General features: G+C 49.3%; 1 protein-coding gene across 2 annotated transcripts in view; it reads left to right on the forward strand.

Annotated features, from left to right (window-relative positions):
• Positions 1-230: 230 nt before the first annotated feature.
• Positions 231-24,301, forward strand: part of LOC123605183 (long-chain-fatty-acid--CoA ligase ACSBG2-like) — a 32,237-nt gene continuing 8,166 nt past the window's right edge. The window contains exons 1-8 of one of the 2 annotated variants that reach the window (XM_045491709.1): positions 231-507; positions 5,371-5,471; positions 8,947-9,176; positions 12,893-12,981; positions 13,818-13,938; positions 16,126-16,209; positions 18,446-18,595; positions 21,990-22,166. In XM_045491709.1, the coding sequence (XP_045347665.1) occupies positions 494-507; positions 5,371-5,471; positions 8,947-9,176; positions 12,893-12,981; positions 13,818-13,938; positions 16,126-16,209; positions 18,446-18,595; positions 21,990-22,166 (966 nt within the window). In that variant the 5' untranslated portion in view covers positions 231-493. The remainder of the gene's footprint in view (positions 508-5,370; positions 5,472-8,946; positions 9,177-12,892; positions 12,982-13,817; positions 13,939-16,125; positions 16,210-18,445; positions 18,596-21,989; positions 22,167-24,301) is intronic. The other variant, XM_045491710.1, reaches the window with a different exon arrangement.

The following is a 24,301-nucleotide window of genomic DNA, read 5'->3' on the forward strand; positions in this document are numbered from 1 at the left end:
TCATCTGGTTTTGGTCCTCTTTGTGTCCCCAGCATCTAACACGATGCACAGTGTAAGTGCTGTGGCTTTGTCGCTTTGTATCAATTCCACAAATTCCACTGCAGAAATGAGGTACCTGCACATATGCACGCGCGAACCAATGAGTGAGTGAAACGAGAACAGCAATCCTCCTGCCCCAGCAGCAGTCTCCTCCAGGAGTGGGGGTGGGGTGGGGAGGCAGGGACAGCCAGTGATGTCACAAGAGGTGGCAGGGATGGAAGGTTCTGGAAGGTTGAATGAGGTAGAAGGCTGTTGGGAGAGGAATACGGACCACCTTCCTGCTTCTCGTCACCACAACCATCCTGGCTGGACCCAGACAGTGACGAGGGCTGGCAAGGGGCAGCACATGTCCAGATTTCCAGGAGGGGCAACCTGTTTATCATCTTTGCAGAAGAAGAAAACACTTTGCCCAGATGTTTCAGCGACCAAAGACATGTTGTGATGGCCAGGACTCATGACAAGTGGCAGGTGACAGTGATATGGGAGAGGAGCATGTGGGGGTCCTTTGGGATTCAGTGTCTCGTCATTCAGCAGGAGGCACACATTTTGACCTTGAGCTAGACTCTCAGTATCCTTATCTGTGTTGCATTTTCTCATTGATTGTGCTGGTGTAGAAAAACAGCTATTGATCTTCGAATATTGATAACCTTATAGAAATTTTTATTTCTAATAGCTGTTCAGTTTATTGGATAGTCTAGCAGTCAATCATATTAGGTGCAAAATGACAATGCTGTCTGTTCCTGATCTATATCCCCTTCATTTATTTTTCTTATCTTATTGCATTGACTAAGAACCTTCAGATCAATGCTGAATAGCAGCAGTGACAGCTGACATCTTTGTCTTATTCCTTACTTCTTAGAAATTCTTCCAGTGCTTTCATTGCTGTTATTTTTTTATTTTATTTTTTAACGTTTATTTATTTTTGAGACAGAGAGAGACAGAGCATGAACAGGGGAGGGGCAGAGAGAGAGGGAGACACAGACTGAAACAGGCTCCAGGCTCTGAGCTGTCAGCACAGAGCCCGACGCGGGGCTTGAACTCACAGACCGTGAGATCATGACCTGAGCCGAAGTCGGACGCCCAACCGACCAAGCCACCCAGGCGCCCCTCATTGCTGTTATTAAGTATAATATTTATTGCATGCTTCTGCTACTTAAGGAAATGTCTTCCATTTCTCATTTGTTAAGGATTTTCATAAAAAATAGGTATTTCATCAAATTCTATCTTGAGGAGATCATGTTTTTCCACCCTTTGTCCCTTAAATGCAGCAACTCATGTTGACAGATGTTTAATGTTGAATAATTTTTGCAGTTACAATAAACCCTGTGTGACCTTTTAAAGTTGTGAAGCGTCTTGCGTATAAAATAACATGAAAAACATATCTGAAAGTTTACCTATACTTTTTTTAATCCAGAGGTGCTCTTGTCATGTTATGGGTATGAATTATTTCTTGGTATATGATCCAAGCAAATATCTTATCCCCAGTCAGTGACTTGTCTTGACTTCCTGTTTTCTGATGTTTCAATAAGTAGACATTCTTCATCTGGTCAAAATTCATTTAACACATGGCTGGATTTGACCTTAGCTTGGTTGTAGAATCCTACCCATCTCCATGTACCAGCTGCTCATGAATGAACGAGTGCTCCCAAGATGAAGAAGACAAAATTATGCTGTGACCACAGGCAAACTAACCTTGCTGTGTTCTATTTGTAAAGTGGGGATAACAGTAAATAAGAGTAACTACCTCCTAGGATTATTGTGAAGATTAAATGAGTTCATGTGTGTAAAACTTTCAGAACAGTACTTGGTGCACAGGAGAGATCCTTCTGTTACTTTCTGTGATTGCTGTTGCTGTTCTGTATTAAATGCAGTCTTGGTCTTAACAGGGCTGCTGGTTTCACCAGGATCCTCTCAGCCCAGGAGCACAAGGAAATGACTCAGGGTATGCTCTAATTGTGCTTGCCATCTGCACCTTGTAACTGCCTTGTCTTGTCCAGGGTTTCTCAATGTTGGCCCTGTTGACCTTCGGGGTCAGATAATTCTTAGTCGTGAGGGGCTATCCTGGGCATGGCAGGGCATTGAGCAGCATCTTCTACTTCTGCCCACTAGACGCCAGTAGCATCCCCTAATTGTGACTCCCAAAATGTCCCCAGACACTGCCAGGTGTCCCCAGGGGCCCAGAATGGCCCTTGGTTAAGAATCACAGGTCTACTGAATCGGTATATTTCGATATAGACTCATTTGCCTAATATTGAGTGAACCCCTTTCGTGTGTCAGGCACTGTGTTACATGTTAGGGATATAATGATCCACAAGATACACACACACACACCCCTACCTAGTGACAAACCTAGATTATGCAATAAAGGGAAAGAGACAGTGGAATTAGAGGGTGTAGGGTCTAGCCCAGCCTGAGATAACCGAGGATATTCCCCTGAAGAAAAGACTCATAAGCAGAGGCTGAGTTTGGGGAGAGATTGATAGATGAGGATTAGGGAGAACAGTGTTTTTAGCATAAGGGACAGCAGGTGCAGAATGTGGGGACCCATTTGCAAGACTAAGCTGATGGAGTTTGCTGATGGGTCAGATGTGGGGAAGGAGACGGACACGGTGGGGGGAAGGGGGGGAGGGCGGGAGGGAGGAGAGAAGGAGACAGAAGCAAGGAAGGGAGAAGGGAGAAAAGAGAGGTGGGAGAGACAAGGCAGGGGAGGGAGGGAGGTAAGATGGTTAGGTGATGGGTAGATGGATGAATGGATGAGTGGATGGAAAGATGGATGGAAAGAAGGAAAGATGGATGGATGGAATGATGGAGTGAATGGGATGAGAGAAAGAGCAATGGAGGCAAAAGTAGGAACTCAAGGGTGGATCAAGGGTGACCCTAAGATTCTGGGCCACACCCTCCTGGTCCGGGCCTGGGTCCAAGGCCCTCCTGGTTTCCTCTTTTGTGGCACATTTTATGAATGTCTTTACGTGGGTGTTCACAGCTTCATCCAGATTCTTTGGCTATTTGCTTTGTCCCACGGATTGATGTACTCTGTGTGTGTCAATGCCACAGAGACTGACTTAAATGAGTGCCTTTTTAGCTACCTGTTTTCACTGAAATACAAAGCCAGTGCCTGCTAGTGTAGAACTGTGTGCAGGCTACAGGGCTACATTTGCCCGACCGCGTATCGTCAGGTTCTCGTCTGCCGTGTCCCTGGTTCTTGCAGAACATTAACCGCAGATCTAGAAGGTAGAACGGCTTGATTCTTGCATGAAGTATAATGTCTGTCATGGACAAGATAATACAATTTTCTTTCTTGGAAACTGCCAACACATCGTTTTCAATCAATGTCAGCCAGCAATCTTGGCCTCCAAGGGGACAGTTGATGACGTCTGCAGACGTCTTTGATTGGGACAAAATGGCATACCGGATTTGTGGTTTTAACTACATGCTTGGGGGAATCTGATTGAGGAAACGTGTGTGGCCAATGTCCAAATGTTCGGGAAATTTTGATTCGTTAAAGTTCAAAAGTTCATTGAACAACATTTAATATTTTCACATCTTCTAAATATTTTTGCAACTCTATTAGTCGGCTTTGGCTGCCCGAAGAAAATACTGCAGAATGGGTGGCTTGGCGGAAATTTATTTTCTCTCATTTCTGGGGGCTGGAAGTCCAAGACCAAGGTGTTAGCACGGCGGGTTTCTGGTGACAACCCTCTTCGGAGCTTGCAGACAGCTGTCTCTTCGCTGTGTCCTCACATGGTGAAGACAGAGAAAGAGCTAGTTTCCTTTCCTCTTACAAGGACGCTAACCCTGTTGGATCAGGGCTCCGCTCTCAGAACTTCATCTAACCTGAATTACGTCCCTGGGAAGGTTCCATCTCCCAACACAATCACATTGGAGGGTTAGGATTTCAACATATGAATTTGGGGGAACATAATTTACTCCAGGAAAATAATTATTGATTTCTCTTAAGTAAATGTTTAAAAGAATGTTGCTTCATCAATTTGAGGATGAACCTACTGAAAATCAAACAAGGTTAAAGAGTGGGGGTTGACCCCATCATACACGAAAGGCTTCGAACAAGATGGTCCAGTTAGTGAGTGTGCAAGGACCCTGACAGCCAGGATCTGCACCATCCTCCAAGGATGGGTTAGCGACCATGTGATCTGAAGTCTGACCACTGACCAATGTCTTCCAAGGGGGCTCTGTCCGTCTTGCAACATATGAGAGTGTCTGTTTTCCCGCATCCTTGCTAATATACTTTTCAATCCTTTTTGATCTTACGCAATCAGACAGGTGAGAATCCCATCCTAATATTTTCTATCGCATTTCTCTTATGACTGAAAAAGTCAATGTAAGATTTGTTTCAGAGAACTTCCTATTTATGCCCCTTGCCCACCTTCCATTGGGGTTTGGATTTTTTCTTACAGGTCCACTGGAGTTGTTCGCATATAAAGGAAATCAGGCCTTCATCTGTTACACGTTACTCATATTTTCTCTCAGCTTGTTGTTGATCTTTTGTTTATGGCATTCTTTTGCCATGTGGGAAATGAAAAACTTCTTATGTAGCAAGATTTACCATTTCTCCTTTACGTCCTTTGGGCTTTCATGTTGTACTATCTTTTTTTTTTTTTTAATTTTTTTTAACGTTTATTTATTTTTGAGACAGAGAGAGACAAAGCATGAATGGGGGAGGGACAGAGAGAGAGGGAGCCACAGAATCGAAAGCAGGCTCCAGGCTCTGAGCCATCAGCCCAGAGCCCGACGCGGGGCTCGAACTCACAGACCGCGAGATCGTGACCTGAGCCGAAGTCGGACGCTTAACCGACTGAGCCACCCAGGCGCCCCAATGTTATACTATCTTTAAGACAACCTACCAGAACAGGGGCGCCCGGGTGGCTCAGTCGGTTAAGTGTCCGACTTCGGCTCAGGTCATGATCTCACGGTCTGTGGGTTTGAGCCCTGCGTTGGGCTCTGTGCTGACAGCTTAGAGCCTGGAGCCTGCTTCAGATTCTGTGTCTCCCTCTCTCTCTGCCCCTCTCCTGTAAGTTTCTTTCCCTTGGGCAGGTTAAAATGTTTTCTTACCCACATACCACATATAGACTTGGTCTCTATATTCTAAGCATTTAAGAGACTCTTCTGGAAACTCACAGACTGAATGCCCTCTGGGCTTACAACTGCTCTAGGATCTGGCACATAGACCCTCTCCTCCCCTCCTACGCCCAGGACAGGCATGACTAATCTATTCCCAGGATTCCAGGCAGACATGACCAGTGGATGGAAGTTGGCTTCAGACCTGCAGCCCCTTTGCCAGTCCTGCTAAGCCCCCTGCTTTGTGCCTTGCAGTGCTGTGAAGAATGGCCTCTCTGGACCTGGAAGGGCTAAACTCCCAATGGCTCATGAAGAGGAAACCGTAGACCCTGAATTGGACATGAGTGAAACCAAAGGTATGCTGGCGAGAACACTCGTGGGAAAGAAAGGCGCACAGACTCGGCCGAGCCTTTTGAGAAAGGAGCCTGGGGCCCAGAGAGTCAGGACACAGCTGATCCTTGCCCGGGCCCCTAACCGTGGCTGAGGCGCCTGACACAGGGGGTGGAGGAGTGGGGTACTGCTACCTACACCTGATAGGGAGGGCAGGCAGCACAGGCAGGCTGCTGACAGCGGGGCCACGTCAGTCAGAGCAGAGCCCTGCCAGTCCTGTGAGCTCTCGGCACAGAGCCCGATGTGGGGCTCGAACTCGCGGACCATGAGATCATGACCTGAGCCGAAGTCGGATGCTCCACCGACGGAGCCACCCAGACGCTCCTTTATATTATTTTTATAAATGAAAGTATAAATATTTATTTATATTATTTATATAATATTATATACTTATGTATAATTATATATAGTGCAGGTATAACAATACACATGGCTAGAACGATATAGAGTACAACAGTACAGATCCAATTGTGTATATATAGTACAGATGTAATAATATAGTCCATGTGTAATTATAGAGAGCAGATATGATACAGTACAAATGTAATGGCATGTGTGTGTGTGTGTATATATACATACACATATATATATACACACACATATATATATATATACACACATACTATCTATCTATCTATCTATTGCAGATGTAATGATATTTATACAGTATGGACATATACGTAACATAGTACAAATATACTGTAACTATGTATTAATTATGTCGACATTTGTATTCTCTATATAATAAATATATAAACAGTGCAGCTATATGGTAACGATGTTTATCACTATGCAGTAACCACTTCCCTGCTGGAACAAGGCTCAGGGAGCATCACGAGATAAGGGGCCTTCATTATCTTTCACAGCTGCCCTCTTCCAAGTGCACAGCATGTTGGCAAGAATGACAACTTTGAGAGTCATTCTCAGATGATAATCATCTTCAAAATCTCGTTCCGGTCACCGTGTCACATTCCCAAGGGCTGCCGTACCACAGTACCCCAGACCAGGTGGCTGGAAACAGAAACTCATTCTGTCGCGGTTCTAGGGGCCTGAAGTCTGAGATCAAGGCGTCGGCTGGGCTGGCTCTTGCTGGAGGCTGTGATGGAGAATCTGTTCCAGGCTTCGGGCTTCTGGTGGCCGTTGGCAGTCCCTGGCCTTCCCTACTGCAGTCTCTGCCTCTGTCATTACGTGGCCTTCTCTGTGTGTCTCTGTGTCCTCTCCTCTTAAGGATACCAGCCACTGGATTTAGGGCCAACCCTACAACTGGTGGCACCTGCCTAGGCCCTGTTTCCAAATCAGGTCATATTCTGACCTGATGTATTCTGACATGAATCTGGAGGGAACGTCATTAAACCCAATACAGGCATTAAAATAACCCCGACCAGTATCCAGGGGACTCCCCTCCACGATCCTGTCCTAGTTAAAGCTTCCCCCCTCCCCCAGGCTTCAGGCTGGATGCCTGGGGCAGTGGGGGTGGGGAGGCCCGCCGTGCTGCCCGCTCATGTCCTTGACCACGTCCTCCCCTGTTGCCCACTGTGAGCTGTCATGCTTCCTCCTCCCACTTCTCCTTGGGGGGGGGGGGCGGTTTGGTGAGGGGGAGCCTCTGTGAACTAGCCTGCCCTTGATGTAGGCTGGCATGGGTTGAACTGTGTCCCCCTGTTACGGTCTGAATATTTGTGTCCCTCTACAGAAAACTTGTATGTTGACACTTAACCCCAATGTGATTGCATTAGGAGGTGGGGCCTTCGAGAGAGGATCAGGAAATGAGGGTGAAGCCCACACTAACCGCATCAGGGCCCTAATAAGAGGGGCCCCAGGGAGCGCCCTGGCCCCTTCTGGCCGGTGAGCACACAGTGAGAAGACGCTATGAACCAGAAAGCAGGTTCTCAACAGACGCTTACCCTGCTAGTGCCTTGATCTTTGACTTCCTGGCTTCCAGAACCATGAGAAATAAATGCCTGTTGTTTAAACGATACCCAGTGTATCGTATTTTGCTATAGCAGTCAAAAGAACGAAGATACACCCCACAATTCTAATGTTGCAATCCTAACACACAACAGCACAGAATGTGACTTATTTGGAAACAGGGTCTTTGCAGATGTGATTAGTTAACATGAGGTCATTTGCGTGGGTCCTCACCCAGTATGACCGGTTTTCCATATGAAAGGGACAAGTTGGGCACAGACAGGCACAGGGCGAACGCTGAGGGCAGAGACCCGGGGTGATGCCTCTGTAAGCCACGAACTCCCAATATTGCCAGCAACTCGCCAGAAACTAGGGCAGAGGCATGGAACTGATTCTCCATCACGGCCTCAGAAGGACCCAACTCTGCCCACACCCTGGTCTCGTATTTATCTCCAGAACTGAGACAACAGATGTCTGTTGTGTCAGCCACTCCGTCTGGGGCACTTGGTCACGGCAGCCCCAGCTGACTGACACACAGCTCATGCTCTTTGCTCAGCATCTGTCTCTGAGCACGTATCTCCGGGCTCCTTCTACTGGCTACCAGCCAAAAGCCTTTAGGAGCCCATCCATGGGGCCCACGTCAGTCGAGGGGAAAGACGATGTCCCTCAGCACGTTTTCTCGCAAACCCCGCTGTCCACGCTGCCATTTTCGGCTACCACCTCTCGGGTAGATGAGTTTCAGTGGAATAAAGTCAAGAGCCACGCACGCAGTTCTCCGACAGGGTTTCTAGAATCTTCTCTCCCCATTTTTTGTGGCAGGAGAATGGCCGTATGGCGAGCCACCCACTGGCTCTTAAACCTTCCTCCTGGGGGTAACACACAATGATTCACATGTTAAAAAGGTTTTTGAGAATGAAATGGATGGATGGCTGCAGCTTCCTTTGAAATGCGTCATGAATAAGACAGAGTGAGGGGCGCCTGGGTGCTCAGTCGGTTGGGCGTCTGACGTCAGCTCAGGTCATGATCTTGCGGTTCAGGAGTTTGAGCCCCGTGTTGGGCTCTGTGCTGATGGCTCAGAGCCTGGAGCCTGCTTCCGATTCTCTCTCTCTCTCTCTCTCTCTCTCTCTCTCTCTGCCCCTCCCTGGCTCACACTGTCTCTCTCTCTCTCAAAAAAAAACAAACATAAAAAAAAAGACAGAGCGATGGGTGGATATAGAGAAGTGGCTGCACAGAGATGTGATGATAAAGCAAGTACAGTAGATGCTGGGGGCTGTGGAATCCACATGGCGAATAAGAGGGCGGTGGCTATGCAGTCCCGTCACCTTTCCTGTATGTGTGACATTTTTCGTAATGAAGTGTCGAGAGGGGGAAGGAAAAATAAGAACGCGTGAGCGGACTGGCGTTGGCCATTTGACTTCACCTGAGGAGTGGGATTAATTCAACACTCAGTACTTCAGGTCACAAAAGGACATTCCTCCCCCGAAGTTATTTAATTAATGAAAATGTTTGCCACCCAACCTTGGCGACTGTTTGCAGTTACTCCTGGGCTGTGGACCACTCATCAAGACGGAGAAGTCCTGCTGAGGCTATCAAAACATGGGGCAGGCCATGAGACCCCAATGACCATCCCTGCATTTTTTCGGGAGTCAGTCAGCCGATTTGGGGCCTACCCGGCCCTCGCAACGAAGAACAGTGAACGGTGGGAAACTCTGAATTTCAACCAGTATTACGAGGCCTGTCGGAAGGCGGCGAGAGCCTTGATCAAGGTAAATGAGTCATTCGCTCATTCATTCATCATTCAGTCATTCATTCTACACACACGTACATATGGTATAAAATGCACGAGGTACCGGTGAGATTTTTTCCCTTTGGCCCTTGACCCATCCGTTATGGAGGCAGCCACCACTGCCAGCTTCTATAAATCCTTCTAGGAAATAAACGATATGTGTATATTATAAAATTTCTCTATATGCAAATTTTTACATACACAGTAGCCGACTGTAGGCACGATTCTGAATCTTTTTTTTTTTTTTTATCTCTAGGTATTAGCTACTGCTGCATAACAAATTACCCCCAAATTTAGTTTTAGAGTCTCTCACAGTTGTAGTCGTCAAGCTGTCATCTAAAGGCTTGAGTGGGGCTTCAGGGCCCACTTGTAAGTTCATTTACATGGCTGGCTATTGGCAGGGGACCGTGGTTCCTTGCTCCTGGGCCTTCTCCATGGGGTTGCTTCGGTGTCCTCAGCTTATGGCAGCCAGCTTCCTCCAGAATGAGTGATCCAAAAAAACATGAACAACATGGGAACCACGATACCTTCCATTACCTAATCTCAGTAGTGACCTACTATCCTTTCCACATTCTACTGGTCACGCAGACAAGCATTGATACAGTGTGGGAGGGGATTGCACAAGAATACAAACCCCAGGAGAGGACCATCTTGGAGGCTGGCTGCCACACTCTGAGATCCTACTACGTTGATTTACCACCAAAAACAAAACAAAACAAAACAAAACAAAACAAAACAAAACAATCCATACTCTTTCAACAAAATATGCAGATACGTATGTAACAACATTGGCATAACCAGCCCCCTACTGGTGGGCATTTACGGTGTTTCCACACTTTGCCACATATATGGAGCCACACAGAAGCTTCTTTATACAATGAATTCTTATAGCAACAGTGCCTCTGTATGCCCACTCATAGGGTGTGACAGAATCTGCTTACCTATTATTCTTGCCAACATCACATTATAAAGAATGTTCATATTGGCTACTTTGATGGGCATGTTAGGCAGAATTCTACAATTACCCCCAAGATTCCCAACCCCTGGTATATACAGACAGACTCTTCCCCCTTGAGTATGCACAGAGCTTGTGACTATGATGAGATTTCCCTCCTGTGGTGGCAAAGGTGAAGAGATTTTGCAAATGGAATTAGGCTTTCTGATCGGTTGACTTGGAGTTCATCAAAATGGTAAATGCTCTGGGTGGGCCTGACCTAAGCAGGAAAACCATTAAAAGAAAGATTCTTCTGCTGGCTTTGAGGAAGCAAACTGCCATGTTGTGGACAGCGCCATGTGGCAGGGTATGGCAGACAACCTCTAGGAGAGCAGTCCCCAGCTGCCAGCTAGTGAAAAACAGGACCTCAGTCATTTAACCCCAAGGGAATGAGTATTGCCAACAATCTACAAGTGTGGAAGAAGATTCTCAAGCTTCAGAGGAGACCATAGTCCCCCCTGATGCCTGAACTGCAGCTTCAGGAGATCCTTAGCAGTGGACCCAGTTAAGCTGTGCCCAGATTCCTGACCCATGAAAACTGAGATAATAAATGTGTGTTGTTTTAAGCTGCTAAGTTTGTGGTGATGTGTTATGCCCCAATTGACCATGAATGTGATAAGTGTCTCCTACGTACGTAAAAGGGAATGCCTGGTGGTTTTGATTTATAGGAATTGCTACCACATTTGGACCCAGACCTGAGTTCCCCTCTCCCCTCCCCTGACACCCATGCGCTTTTGCCGAGAGCCTATGAGAGGTCACCACTGAGAACCATCTGTTAGCACTGACTTTCTGCTTGGCTGCCTCACCACAGTGCTGTGATTAGTTCACCTCTCCTGAAAGATGATCCTCTTTAGCTATGCCCTTAGATCTGGGGTTTAAAGACCCCTTCTCTCTTAATCCTCAGGGATCTGATCAGTAATAAATCAGTTTATCTGCACGTTAACAGAGACTCTCTACCTACGGAGAAGACAGCCTATTTGTCATTAAGCAGAAAGACTTGTCATCGCATTCGGAAGCATCAGCAAGCGGATGCCTTTCAAACACTTACAGGTTCCCCAAGAACAGTGGGTCGTTGCCAGCCTTGCCAGCATATAACTGAAACAGCCAACGATGGGACGCCTGGGGGGCTCAGTCTGTTGAGCATCTGACTTCTACTCGGGTCATGATCTCACGGTTTGTGGGTTTGAGCCCTGCAACGAGCTCTGTGCTGGAGCCTGCTTCAGATTCTACGTCTCCCTCTCTCTCTGCCCCTCCCCGACATGCGCTCTCTCTCTGTCTCAAAAATAAACAAACATTAAAAATAGATAAAAGAGGGGCGCCTGGGTGGCGCAGTCGGTTAAGCGTCCGACTTCAGCCAGGTCACGATCTCGCGGTCCGTGAGTTCGAGCCCCGCGTCGGGCTCTGGGCTGATGGCTCAGAGCCTGGAGCCTGTTTCCGATTCTGTGTCTCCCTCTCTCTCTGCCCCTCCCCCGTTCATGCTCTGTCTCTCTCTGTCCCAAAAATAAATAAACGTTGAAAAAAAAAATTAAAAAAAAAAAATAGATAAAAGAACCAACGAAGTTAGTTTTCCCAAACTCCATGGGGCCACATTGGGAAAAGCCAGTGCTGAGCCTAAAATCTGGGGTGTGACAAAACCTGGGCCTCCCCTCAGGAGGGAGAGGTTTCCTAGTTCATCCTCAAGTCCACTCAGACCAAGGCTACGCTTTAAAAAGTGCAATTTATCACCACTACAGGCTGTCACTCTAAGTACTTCTGTTATTACAAATAAAAATAAATTCACACCTATTAAGGTGGTCATTTAAAAAAAAAAAAAAAAGAACAAAATAGCAGGTGTCAGGGAAGCCGCGGAGAAAAGCATTGCTGGTGGAAATGTATAACGGTGCAGCCCTTACGGAAGACGGTGGGTGGTTCCTCAAAAAAATTAAACATGGGCTTACATCGCACCGAACAATTCCCAAAAGAATGCAAAGCAAGGACTCAAGGAGGTGTTTGAACACGATGTTCGCAGCCGCCAAAATGTGGAGGCAATCAAGTGTCCACTGGTGGGAGAATGGATGAGATACAGCGTGGCCCGTCTATACAATGAATTACTATTCGGCCTAAAGATGGAAGGACGTCCTGCCGCCTGCCAGCACGTGGACGGGCCCGGAGGCCACTGTGCGCAGTGACAGAAGCCAGACACAGAAGGACATGTCCTGCATGACCCCACTCATACAGGAGGTCCCTAGAGGAGTCCCATCCGCAGAGACAGAGAGTAGATGGTGGGAGACCGGGGTGGGGCAGGGGGCGGGGAGTCTGTGCTTCATGGGGGACACAGGCTCAGTCTGGGGCGATGGAAAGTTCTGGAGACGGGTGGTGGGGGCGGCTACACGATAGTGAGTGTGCCTGACGCCAGTAAGCTGTGCACTAAAACCTGGTTAAGATGCATATTCATGCTATAGATGGCTGACCATAATAAAAAATAAAATATATACAAATAAGAATAAATAAATGGGGCCTTGCGTAGAAGGAGGCGAACCACCTTCTCAAGGGTCACACAAGTATCACACCCCAGATTTTAGGCTCAACACTGGCTTTTCCCAGGGTGACCACATGGGCTCCGGAGCCTGCTTTCACACATCCAGAGAGCAGGTCCCACTTGGAAACAACAGGTCTTTGTGTTTCTGTTTTCTGCTCATCTGTCTGTTTTTTCGCCTTCCCAGCTGGGCCTGCAGCGTTTCCATGGAGTTGGCATCCTGGGGTTTAACTCCGTCGAGTGGTTTATCGCTTCTCTTGGTGCCATCTTAGCAGGGTAAGACTACGGGCTTGGTTGACTCTGAATGTGGGTGGGCCACTGCTCAGGGCCCAGCAGCCGTGGGCTCCCTCTGACTGACATGTGACCGGGGATTCAGGTGCAACCCCAGGTTAGCAGGCAAGACAGACACAGCAACCAATGTGACAAAGGACCAGCATCTCGGATACATAAGGCGCTTCTGTGACTGAGTAATAAATTTTTAATGTTTGTTTTTGAGACAGAGATAGAAAGAGACAGAGTGCTAGCGGGGGGAGGGGCAGAGAGAGAGGGAGACACAGAATCCGAAGCGGGCTCCAGGCTCCGAGCTGTCAGCCCAGAGCCGGACGCGGGGCTCGAACTCACAGATCTCGAGGTCATGACCTGAGCTGAAGCTGGAGGCTTATCCAACTGAGCCACCCAGGCGCCCCAGGGAAACGCACATTTAAAAACCAGAACTGTCAAAAGCAAGAACAAAAGGCAGTAAAATGGAGGGGAACAGGTGGCTGAGTATAGGTCCAAATCCCACTTCTAGCATCTATTGCTAGAACAAAGTGCCCTATAAAATGCTCATCTATAAGGTGAGACACTGTGTGGGCTCCGTGATCTGCCGTCACAATGACATTATAGGAGCTGCTGCTTTCATTACGCTCATTTTTGCTGTTCTCATCCTGGTTAACTTGTGGAGGGAGGTAAGCTGGTGCCAAGGTTGCAAACTCAGAACTTGCCTATAGACCCTTCCCCTCCCCCACCTTCCAGGACATTCTCACTTTAAGGTGTGGGGGTGTGTGCGTGCGCGCGCGCGCGCGCGCGCACACACACACACACACACACACACACACGTTTTCTTTTCCCAGGGGTCTTTGTGTTGGTATTTATTCTACCAACTCTGCGGACGCCTGTCAATACGTCATTACTCATGCCAAAGTGAACATCCTGCTGGTTGAGAATGATCTACAGCTACAGAAAATCCTTTCGGTAAAACCTTAACCCAAACACTGTCCGCCAGTCACCCAAGGGGACCTCAGGGCTCTGACTACATGTCTTGTCGCTCCCAGGTGGATGCAAGTGATAGGTGGGGTGAGGGGGCTGGCCCCATTCTCGGGTTCACTAAGGCTACTTTGGCGTGAGTAGGGGGAGCAGGGTGAAGCCAAGGAGATTTAATTTCTGACTCATGTTAACTCTACTTCCTAAGCTTCTATTTTCAGAATATGTTTACGTACAGTCTGCTGTTTATTTTCTTTTAGAAATGTAATTATTTTGAGACTTACACCCCTTGTAATTATATTTTTTGTAACTGTCATAATTTCTAAAATGCTTGTCTTTCTCTTCTATTTCTTCCTGTTTCACCTTTTTCTGGTGTGGCTCTCTCTTCCCTCAGTGCTTGTATGTTTGCTTTGTGTTCTTCCTTCCCAGCTGTGTCTACTTTGTTTTAAATTTTATGTTGGAATGTTGGGTGGCAATTTTCCTTTGCTTTGTGGTGACTTTTCTCTGTGTACAAAATTTGGCTCCCCTCCGACTGCCCTTTTGTTTTCTTGTAGTATCTTCATATGGATGTTGTAGAAAGTTTCTCAGTTCCTAGTATTTGAAGGAGCCGCACTTTCCTGACCCATCTTTTGGCAGGAAGATCCTATGGGAAAGGGAATCCTCAGGAGGGTGAGCCTAGGTGACCAGATTCACCACTCAGCCCAAGGGCCCCCTGGCTGCTTGCATCAACACCGTCTTTCTGGATTACACACTTCTCTACTTTTTAAGGTCTCTGGAGTTGAGATGTATCTTGCCGTCAATGGCATCCTCCAATCACCACTGGCATGTCTGCCCACATTTTAACATCTCTGAAATTAGGGCAGACTTTCCAGACTCATGAAATCAGCTAGACCCAGTGAAACAGACCACTCGGCAGCCAAGCCTCCTTGGATGCCTAATCCTTGACCTGGTTCAGGGAGAGCAGACTTCCCCCCTCCAGCCTTGAGCTTTCTCAAATTGCTTTCTTTCTTCTTTTAAAAAAATTTTTAATGTTGATTTATTCTTGAGAGAGAGAGAGAGAGAGAGAGAGAGAGAGAATGAGCCAGGGAGGGGCAGAGACAGAGGGAGACATAGAACCCAAAGCAGGCTCCGGGCTCTGAGCTGTCAGCACAGAGCCTGACGTGGGGCTCGAACTCACGGACTGTGAGTCAGATGCTTAACCGACTAAGCCACCCAGCCAACCCTGAAATTGTTTTAAGTGATGCATCTGTGGTCCCTGACACTCATGTCACTCCCTGTTTGTTCTGTTCATAGCAGAACAAACAGTGGGGTGGATGAAGAGTGGGGCTTACAAGTTGGGTTTTCCACCATTAGAAAATACTGCGGATCCTTCGTATGCAAGATTCAAAGCCAGGCTTCTGACACGCTCCTCCCAAACTGGATGTTCAGTTCCATTTGGAAATCTTTGATTCTGGGTGATACTCATGGCTTACAGCCCTCCAACTCTAGGGGGCTAGAGTCCTAGCCATCTTAGACTTTACACAGTCCTCAAACATCCCCGGCCACTGCCTGCTCCAAGCTTTCTAGAGGTCTGTTCTCTTCCTCTCCAGAAACCTCCTGTCTGACCGTCATGAGCGCTTCTGTCCTCTTTTCTCTCAATCTACACGGGGGTCTTGGTTATAATTGTAATTACCACACTGGGTGCTGGAAGTGACTTCTGTCATGGCACAGAGGCATACCCCTTCCTCTGCATCAACAGGATACAAGAATCCTGCAGGCGTGCTCAACCGAACCTTGGCGTCTTAGGTGTTGGTAGAAAGTCCTCAAGTTGTCCAGGTCCCGGTCACCTTCACAGAGAATTTCTGTTGCCCAATTCCAGCTAGAAGGTTAGCTGGCTCCTGGCCGCACAGCACAAGGGGCAAGGTCACCAACCAACAGCCACAGCTGTGTGTGTGGCAGAACCCAGGAGGCTGTGGGCTTCGCCAGCCTTTAAGTGCAGGATGCCACTGATACGGACCACAGGGAACCCAGCAGTCCAGAGACCAGGGCGTGTCCTGTCAGTCGGGACAAACCGCAGTGCCGTACAGGGTGGGCAGGACAAAGAAAGGAGGCTGAAGCGGCTGTGGGAGATTGCTTGGGACGGGCACCCGCCTTCAATCTCTCCCAGGGCCAAGAGGCCCACGCGAAACTTTCTTTCAGATTCCGTGGGGCAGGATGGAGACCCTAAAAGCGATCATCCAGTACAAGCTGCCAATGAAGGAGAGCAGAGATAACCTGTACTCTGTAAGTGTGGGAGTTGGGGGGGGGGTACCTCGCAAGGGAAGATGTGTGCTCTGGTTATTTATTGCTGTGAAACAAATCTCCCCCCAGACTGACGGCTTAAGACAACAACGATCATCTTGTCATTAATTCTTTTTCAGAGCGTTAAGGTCATTGAAAAAATAATGCCTCGTGGGAAGTTAGGTGTGTGAAAACTCACAGCATTGAGTTTAAATATTTACTTTAGGGGCGCCTGGGTGGCTCAGTCGGTTGAGCGGCCGACTTCAGCTCAAGGTCGTGATTTCACAGTCCACGAGTTCGAGCCCCGGATCAGGCTCTATGCTGACAGCTCAGAGCCTGGAGCCTGTTTCAGATTCTGTGTCTCCTTCTCTCTGACCCTCCCCTGTTCATGCTCTGTCTCTCTCTGTCTCAAAAATAAATAAATGCTAAAAAAATTAAAAAAAAATATTTACTTTATATCCAAATCAGAGTTGGTTATTTTGCTAAAACCATTAAGCACCATTTACTATGCATCCGGGGCTGAGCGGCTCTGCTATGGCTGGGACCAGCAGCTGTCTTGGAGCCTGTCTTTATTTAAATTTTTGATATTTCATTCATCATGGATTTAAAAACGTGTTTTTAAGGTTTATTTTTGAGAGAGAAAGCACGTGAACAGGGGAGGGGCAGAGAGAGAGAGAGAGAGGGAAAGAATAAGGGCAGGGGAGTAGCAGAGAGAGAGGGGGGACAGAGGATCTGAAGCGGGTTCCCTATGACATGGGGCTCGAACCATGAGACCATGACCTGAACCAAAGTCGGACGCTTAACCAACTGAGCCACCCAGGTGCCCCCATCATGGATTTTTTTTTTTTTTTTACGTTGTTAGTGACTTTAAAAATATTGCATTAAAATACTACTTATGTTGATTACCAAAGGTTTGTTGCCCTTTTGTTTTATTCTGTTGTTTGCATCTTCTTAAACTTTGCCCTAGAGGCTAAGTGTCGAGTCCTCACTCTGGTCCTGCAGCCCGGGCTCCTCCTCCTATATCTCTCTCTCTCTGCGGCCTCTCCAACCATGGTGACGTCAGGCTAGCCGAAGCAGGGGTGAGGTGCGTGACGGTACACAGAGTGATCTCACAGAAGCCACGAGACAAGCTCCTGTTAACGCCCATGTGATCAGACTCTCAAACTCATGACTTGGATCCGAAGTCCTAACACGTCACGGAGTTTTTCCGGGTTGCCCTCCGTGCAAGGCGGACAAAAGGCGCCCATGATCCTTTCTGCCAACCAGAACCCTCGGCAGCTTGTGTGCCTTCCAGAAAACACTCAAATATCAAGACCAGGATGGCGACTGATTAAGGAAGAAAGCTGATCAGAATCACAGACATTTTAGAGGTTAAGAGTGGCCACCACAGCAACAATATCTGAGGTCTGGATACCTTAACAAACAAAAACAAAAACAAAAAACTCCCTTGTTAGCAACACTACCTACAGTGGGGTTTCTCAACCTCATTGCTCTGGACATCTGGGGCGGATCATTCTTAGTCGTGCGGCCGAACTGTGAGGTGTCGGATGCCAGGCGGTGCCCCTGGCCTCCACCTGCTAGATGTCAGCAGCGCTGTCCTCGCTGAAACCACAAACGCCCTCAGACATGACCTGCTGCCGTGGGGCCGGCATCACCCTGGCTCCACTTCTGGAGGATGCTGCGTGCCCTCCGTCTGGAATCCAGGGCACCGCCCTCACCCAGAGCCGTGCTGGGGCTCCCGGGGAGAAGTGCTACAGATCCTGTGCGGTCACTCCGTTCACACAACCCAGCAGCGCCTTCTGAGGCATCGTAGTTGAGGGCAGTTAAGCGCACAGGCTCTGGAGTCAGGCCACCTTGGTTCAGAAGGCTGGTTCCTGTTTACTTGCCGGCTGACCTTTGGCGGCTCCCGGGGCTACATCTTGACTCATTCGTGTCCAGATGACTCACTCCTGCCCCAGCACTTCCAGCAAAAGCCCTGACCTTCAGTGCGATTGGACCAGCGGCCGTCACATGCCCAGACCCAGCAGCCGGGCCAGGAAGTGGAGGAGGAGAAGCAAACATTTTAGGGCTTTTTAAAGAGGCACCAGGACTGGTGATCCTAAGCCTTCCCTCATGCTGGCAATCGTGCTTTAGAGAGGCTGCTGGTACCCGACCTGACTGGGGAGGGCGACCCCTGGCGTGTCGTGGGTCACCCTCACATCTGGGGTCCTCATGCTCTGCCTGTCTCTTCTTTCCACAGTGGAACGATTTCATGGAGCTTGGCCACAGCATCCCCGATTCCCAGCTGGACCAGATCATGGAAAGCCAGAGGCCCAATCAGTGTGCAGTGATCATTTATACTTCTGGGACCTTAGGCATCCCCAAGGGAGTGATGCTGAGCCACGACAACGTAAGTGTGGTCTTTGCCAACAGTGATGAACTCGGTAGCACCCGGAGTCCCTGCACCCTGGGCCAGGCTCTTTCCGTTCCTGACCCACAGGGGCAGGGTGGCATTTAGGGGCCTGGCACACGACGGCTCCCACCCAGTGAAGCATGGAACAGTCATGAGAACACTTCCAAAGAGGGCAGTGTAGCACAAGGGCTGAAATCAAGGACTTCAGAGCAGACCTGCATTCAGGACTTAACCCAACGGCCCCAGGCCTCGGTTTGCGCATCTGTAAAATGGATGTGGTGCGACAATCCCCGCCTGGCGGGCTGTTTGGAAAACGAAATGAGTTCCCATTTGGAGAGAGCTCAGGACGGACGGTGTTTGATAGTAAGACACGTATGTGAGAGAGCAGAACACACATTCTGTGCTTCGGAAGTAAAGCAGAAGTCGCTGTTTTGGTTACTCGGGAAAGGCTGCGTCTTTGGAAAAGACAGATATGTCTGGACAGAGTCCACAAGCGAAAGCAATTTATGTCTTTTTAGCGAAAGCAATTTAGATCATCGTTACAGGAGAAAAAAAGGGGAAAAAAAGGGAACAGATGCTAAGGGATTCCGTTTATATAAAACCCAAGAAATGCCAACTTACCCACAGGGACAGAAAGCAGGTCGGGGCTTAAGCAGAGACGCGACGTAAACACGTCCAAGCCAGGTGCAGAGCGGCAGACGGGGCAAACCGTGCCCTGTGTTAAAAACTAAGCAACGTCAGCAAGCAAGGCGCACGCGTGTGATTTTAGACGCAGAAAAGGGTCCACAGGACGTGCCCCCGACCGGCGATGGTGGGTCTCCATCAGCACGATCGCTAGTCTTTACGCGAAGTTGCCTCCCAGCCTAGACGGACAGTCAGCAGACGCGCCAGGCCCTGCGCCGGCCATGCCCTCTGCTCGCTCTCGTTGCCAGAGAGCCCCACGGCTTGTAGCTTCACCTGCTTCAGGCCCCTGCTCACACGTTATCGCCTCCACGAAGCCCTCCCGGGTTTCCATGTTGAAAACACCCACAAAAATAAAGCACCCCAGGGCCTCTATGGAATCCGTGAATAAATGGATGCAAGGAACCTAGGAAGACCCTCGCCCTACCCTGGCCAGCGTCTCTCCCTCTTGTCTCGTCCGTCGTGTCCGGGGAAACGTTCCCCTCCCATAAGGGTGATCGGCACAGGTCCCCCAGTGAGCCCACTCGGGTCTGAGTCCCGGCACTCCCACTTGCTGGCCGTGTGGCCTGGGACAAGTTCCTCATCTTCTCGGGGACTCAGTTTCCCCATCTGTAACAGGGAGACCAGAACGGCTTGTGCCTCTTAGAGATGCCTCACAGAGTAAATTACCTCAGATACTGTGTCGGGTGACTCGGGCTGCCTTAAAACCCCAGCAGTGGATTCCTTCTGGGTCTGGAGTTCAGGCGGGGCTCAGTGGGGAGTTTCTTTGGCCCCAGGAAGCGTCAGCTGGTGCCTTCTGGCCCAAGAAGGGCGCACTCACCTGTCTCACATGGCCTGGGGTACCCTGCCATGCAGTGGCCCCGAGGTCACGGAACGTCATGCGGCGGCTGGCTCCCCCAGAGGAAGCACCCTCGGGGACAGAGGCAGAGGTTCAATGTCTGAAGTTCAATGTTCAATGTCCAATGTCCCCCGTGAGGGGAAAGGAAAACACCGCAGCTCCGAACAGACGCGTGGCAGGGAAACCCACAGCATAAACACAGACATGCAGCGAGCCATACCCAGCCGTGCTAACATTCGCTGTTAAATCACATCACCATCTTTTTTAATGTTTACTTATTTTGGGGAGATAGAGGGAGACAGAGCATGACCAGGGAAGGGGCAGAGAGAGAGAGGAGGAGACACAGAATCCGAAGCAGGCTCCAGGCTCTGAGCCGTCAGCACAGAGCACGACGCGGGGCTCGAACTCACGGGCCATGAGATCATGACCTGAGCCCAAGTCGGACGCCCAACCGACTGAGCCACCCAGGTGTCCCACATCATCGTCTTTAAAGCAGGAAGTCAAAGCTAGCCCGGTGTTCTCAGTAGACACGACAGGTCTGGGTTTCTCCTACTTACAGGGTACTCTGTGCCACGCCAACATAAGCATGTGTGAACCCCTCAGTAAACCCATTACCGCCAGGGAAACTGTTGTGAACCCCTTTCACAGATAAGAAACCGAGGCTCAGACAGGGAAAATGACGTGCTCAACGTCCCTGGGCCAGGATCTGAACCCAGGAGGGTCGACACCAGGGGCCGACCTCATCGTCTACACATGCCAAGCCCCGTCCCTGGACGAATGGTTGCTGGGTGCCTCAGAGCACAGGCTGTAAGCAACGGGCTGGTGGAAAAGAAGGAAACTCCCTCCATCCTGAGGCCCAGGGGAAGAAGTAGGCCTGATCCTGAGGGCTCGCGATGGGCCAGTGCTTAGCAAACTTCACCACACTTAAATGTCTCACCTCTCTCCTCCCTCCCTCAACAAATACGCATCAAGTCTGCACTGAACCAATGAGGGCCCTCGGGAAGACAGGGAATGAGCAGATAAAATCATGCACGCTGTGGTGATGACATCCAGGGAATCAGGCAGACAACGGGAACTTCGGTTTGGGGGGCATGGGACGGCCTCTCTGAGTTGGTGACGTTTAAGCAGAAACGTAATATTCAAGAAAGACTCAGTTGGGGGGAAAGCTGGAGGAAGAGCATTCCGAGCAGATGGAACAGCATGTGCAAAGGCCCTGAGGCACGACCCTGCCTCATGTGTCGGAGGAACAGTGTGGAGGCCCGTGTGGCTGAAATTAATGAGGTAATTCCTTGCCGGGGATTTACGATACCAGTGAGAAATGCAGACTGCGAAATTATAGATCTGCCAAGACTTCACATCGAGGCATGCGGTGGAGAAAGAAAACCACGGATGTGCTAACTGCTGCGTGTTTGTGTGATGGGATTATGGGAGGCTGTTTGGTTTGCTGGACAGGAGAAGCCCCTGTGCCCATTTTACAGATGAGCAAAGAGCCCAGGGCCTCCTGGGGGAGTCGGGATTTGATCCTGGGACACGTACTGAGTCCTTTGGATTTCTGACTCTCCATGAAGACGTTCTGATTCTAGGGCCCGTTGCTGGGTCCAAGGGGCCCTTCAAGCCCCAAAGCTGCCCACTATTTTCACAGCTCCTCTTAGCCTCGGACAGGTTACCTCACTGCTCCGTGCTTCTATTTCCCCACCTGTCAAATGTACAGAATCCTAGCTACCGACCCCAGCATGCTACGACTTGCTCTTTACAAAGCAGGACAGCACTAACCCAGTCGGTGCTTTGTCAGCGTGCGTTAAATAACTGCACCGAAACGGCCCCCTGGCAAGGGTGGGGCACCCTGGGTGGTAAGCCCGACTTGTGTTCCAGATCACGTGGACGGCTGGAGCAGCAGCAAAGAACTGTGGCCTGTCTACTGCTGCACAAAAGCAGGAGGTGGTGGTCAGCTACCTCCCCCTCAGCCACATCGCGGCTCAGATGATGGACATCTGGGTCACCATGAAGATCGGGGCCTCCACCTACTTTGCTCAGCCAGACGCTCTCAAGGTAAGGCTGAGGGCAGCCCGGGGTTAGGGGGTGGTTTTGCTGAGTCCTCGATCCAGGGGTTCCCTCCCTATCTTACGCTCCAACACAGGAGCAGTGGAAATAGTTGACTACATTCTTTTAGTTTATGTCTTTATCCACGTCAGGGCATCCCCATATGGTTGTGTAGGCGGCACACTGAACCACCCCAAACTAACAATGTGACAGGTATTAAAAGCAGAACATATTGGGGGCGGCCAGGGTGGCTCAGTCGGTTGAATGTCTGACTTTGGCTCAGGTCATGATCTCACAGTTCATGAGTTCGAGTCCCGCGTCGGGCTCTGGGCTGATGGCTCAGAGCCTGGAGCCTGCTTGGGATTCTGTGTCTCCCCCTCTCTCTGCCCCTCCCCTGCTCACGCTTTGTCTGTCTCTCTCTCAAAAATAAACAAACATTAAAAAAAAATTTTTTTTTTAAGCAAAATGTATGTGTCTGTGTGTGTGTGTTTAAGTCAGTTTTCCCAGCACCAAAAAGCTCCAAAAAACCAAATCTATCTCAAGGCCCTTTACCACATCTACAAAGTCCCTTTTGCTGTGAAAGAGAACATATTCACAGGTTCTAGGGTTAGGGTGTGACATATTCAGGGGACCATGACTCTGCCCAGAGGCATCGAGCAGGCTAAGTCCTCCGGCCTTTGTGACTCCTTCTAGAAGATTTGTTCTCCTGTTGTTCTCATGGCAGACTCCTCTCATCATTTTGTTTTCCGCTTCGGTATCTCCTTGGCCCCTCTCCCACATCCCCCGTGCTCGTGTCTGAGATGTTGTAGCCACTCGATGACAAACACTTTCTTTTCTGGCTGATTGCTTCATTGTACCCACACGCAGCTTCAAGATCCGAGACGTTCCCGTCCCTCCGCATCCTTATCAACTCCTAATACTGTCAACAGTTTCCAAACCACCAACCCAACGGGTGATAAAGTATCTTAACATATTACGAAACTGTCAGACTGTTTCCAAAGTGGCCGCCTCATTTCATACTCCCCCCAGAGCGGCCACGGTACCGCTGTCCCTACCGCTGCTGTCTCAGTGGCAGGAAGGCAGCATGTGCATTTCCCTGATGACTAACGGTGTGTGTGTGTGGGGGGGGGGGGGGAGTGCCGCCTCATGTGCTTGGTACCGGCTGTATACCTTCTTTGGGAGAAAAAGTCTGTGCGAATCTTTTGCTCATTAAAATTTTTTTTATTTATTCATTTTTGAGAGGGGGGACAGAGAGAGAGAGAGAGAGACAGACAGACAGAGAGAGAGAGAGAGAGAGAGAGAGAGAATTCCAAGCAGGCTCCACAATGTCAGTGCAGAGCCCGACACGGGGCTTGAACTCACAAACCGTGAGATCGTGATCTGAGCCAAAACCAAGAGTCGGACGCTTCGCCGACTGAGCCACCCAGGCGCCCCTCTTTTGCTCGTTTAAAAATTTGGTTGGGGTGCCTGGTCACGATCTCACGGTTCGTGGGTTCGAGCCCCATGTCAGGCTCCGCAGTGACTTAACTGAGCCTCCTTGGGATTCTCTCTCTCCCTCTCTGCCCCTCCCCTGCTCATGCTCACTCTATCTTTCAAAATAAGTAAACATAAACAACTTAAAAAGAAATTTAAAATTTGGTTGTGTATCTTCTTATGGTTGGCTTGTAACCAAATGCTGGTGTACAAGGACCTCCGGCCAGTATCGTGTCTTCTCATTTTTAACTCCGATGAGGTCGTTTCTCTTTTCTTTCATGACTGTAGTGCCCTATGCAAGAGACCCCTGTCTGCCCCGGGGCCACACAGGTTTCTGTCGTGTGTCCCACAAAGCCTCTGCATCTTAGCTCTTACACTCAGGTCTGTGCTGCGTGTTGAGTTCACTTTTGTGTTTGATGAGAAGACACTAAGCTGGGCTCTTTTATTTTCCAGGATATGAATAGCCCTTCTTCCACTGGACTGCTCATAAATGTACTCTGCCCCGTCGAACTGTACGTCCGTCCTTATGCCAGAACCGCCTGACTGGAGTTTTCTGGCTTTCTGGCAGGACAACCACCTTGCCCTGGTTTGCCTGGGACATCCCCAGTTTTATGACAGAAAGTCCCACGTTCCATGAACTCCTTCAGTTCTGAGCAAACCAGGGCAATCGC

The sequence above is a fragment of the Leopardus geoffroyi genome, chromosome A2 (assembly GCF_018350155.1).
Source record: "Leopardus geoffroyi isolate Oge1 chromosome A2, O.geoffroyi_Oge1_pat1.0, whole genome shotgun sequence".
NCBI classification, from domain to species: Eukaryota; Metazoa; Chordata; class Mammalia; order Carnivora; family Felidae; genus Leopardus; species Leopardus geoffroyi.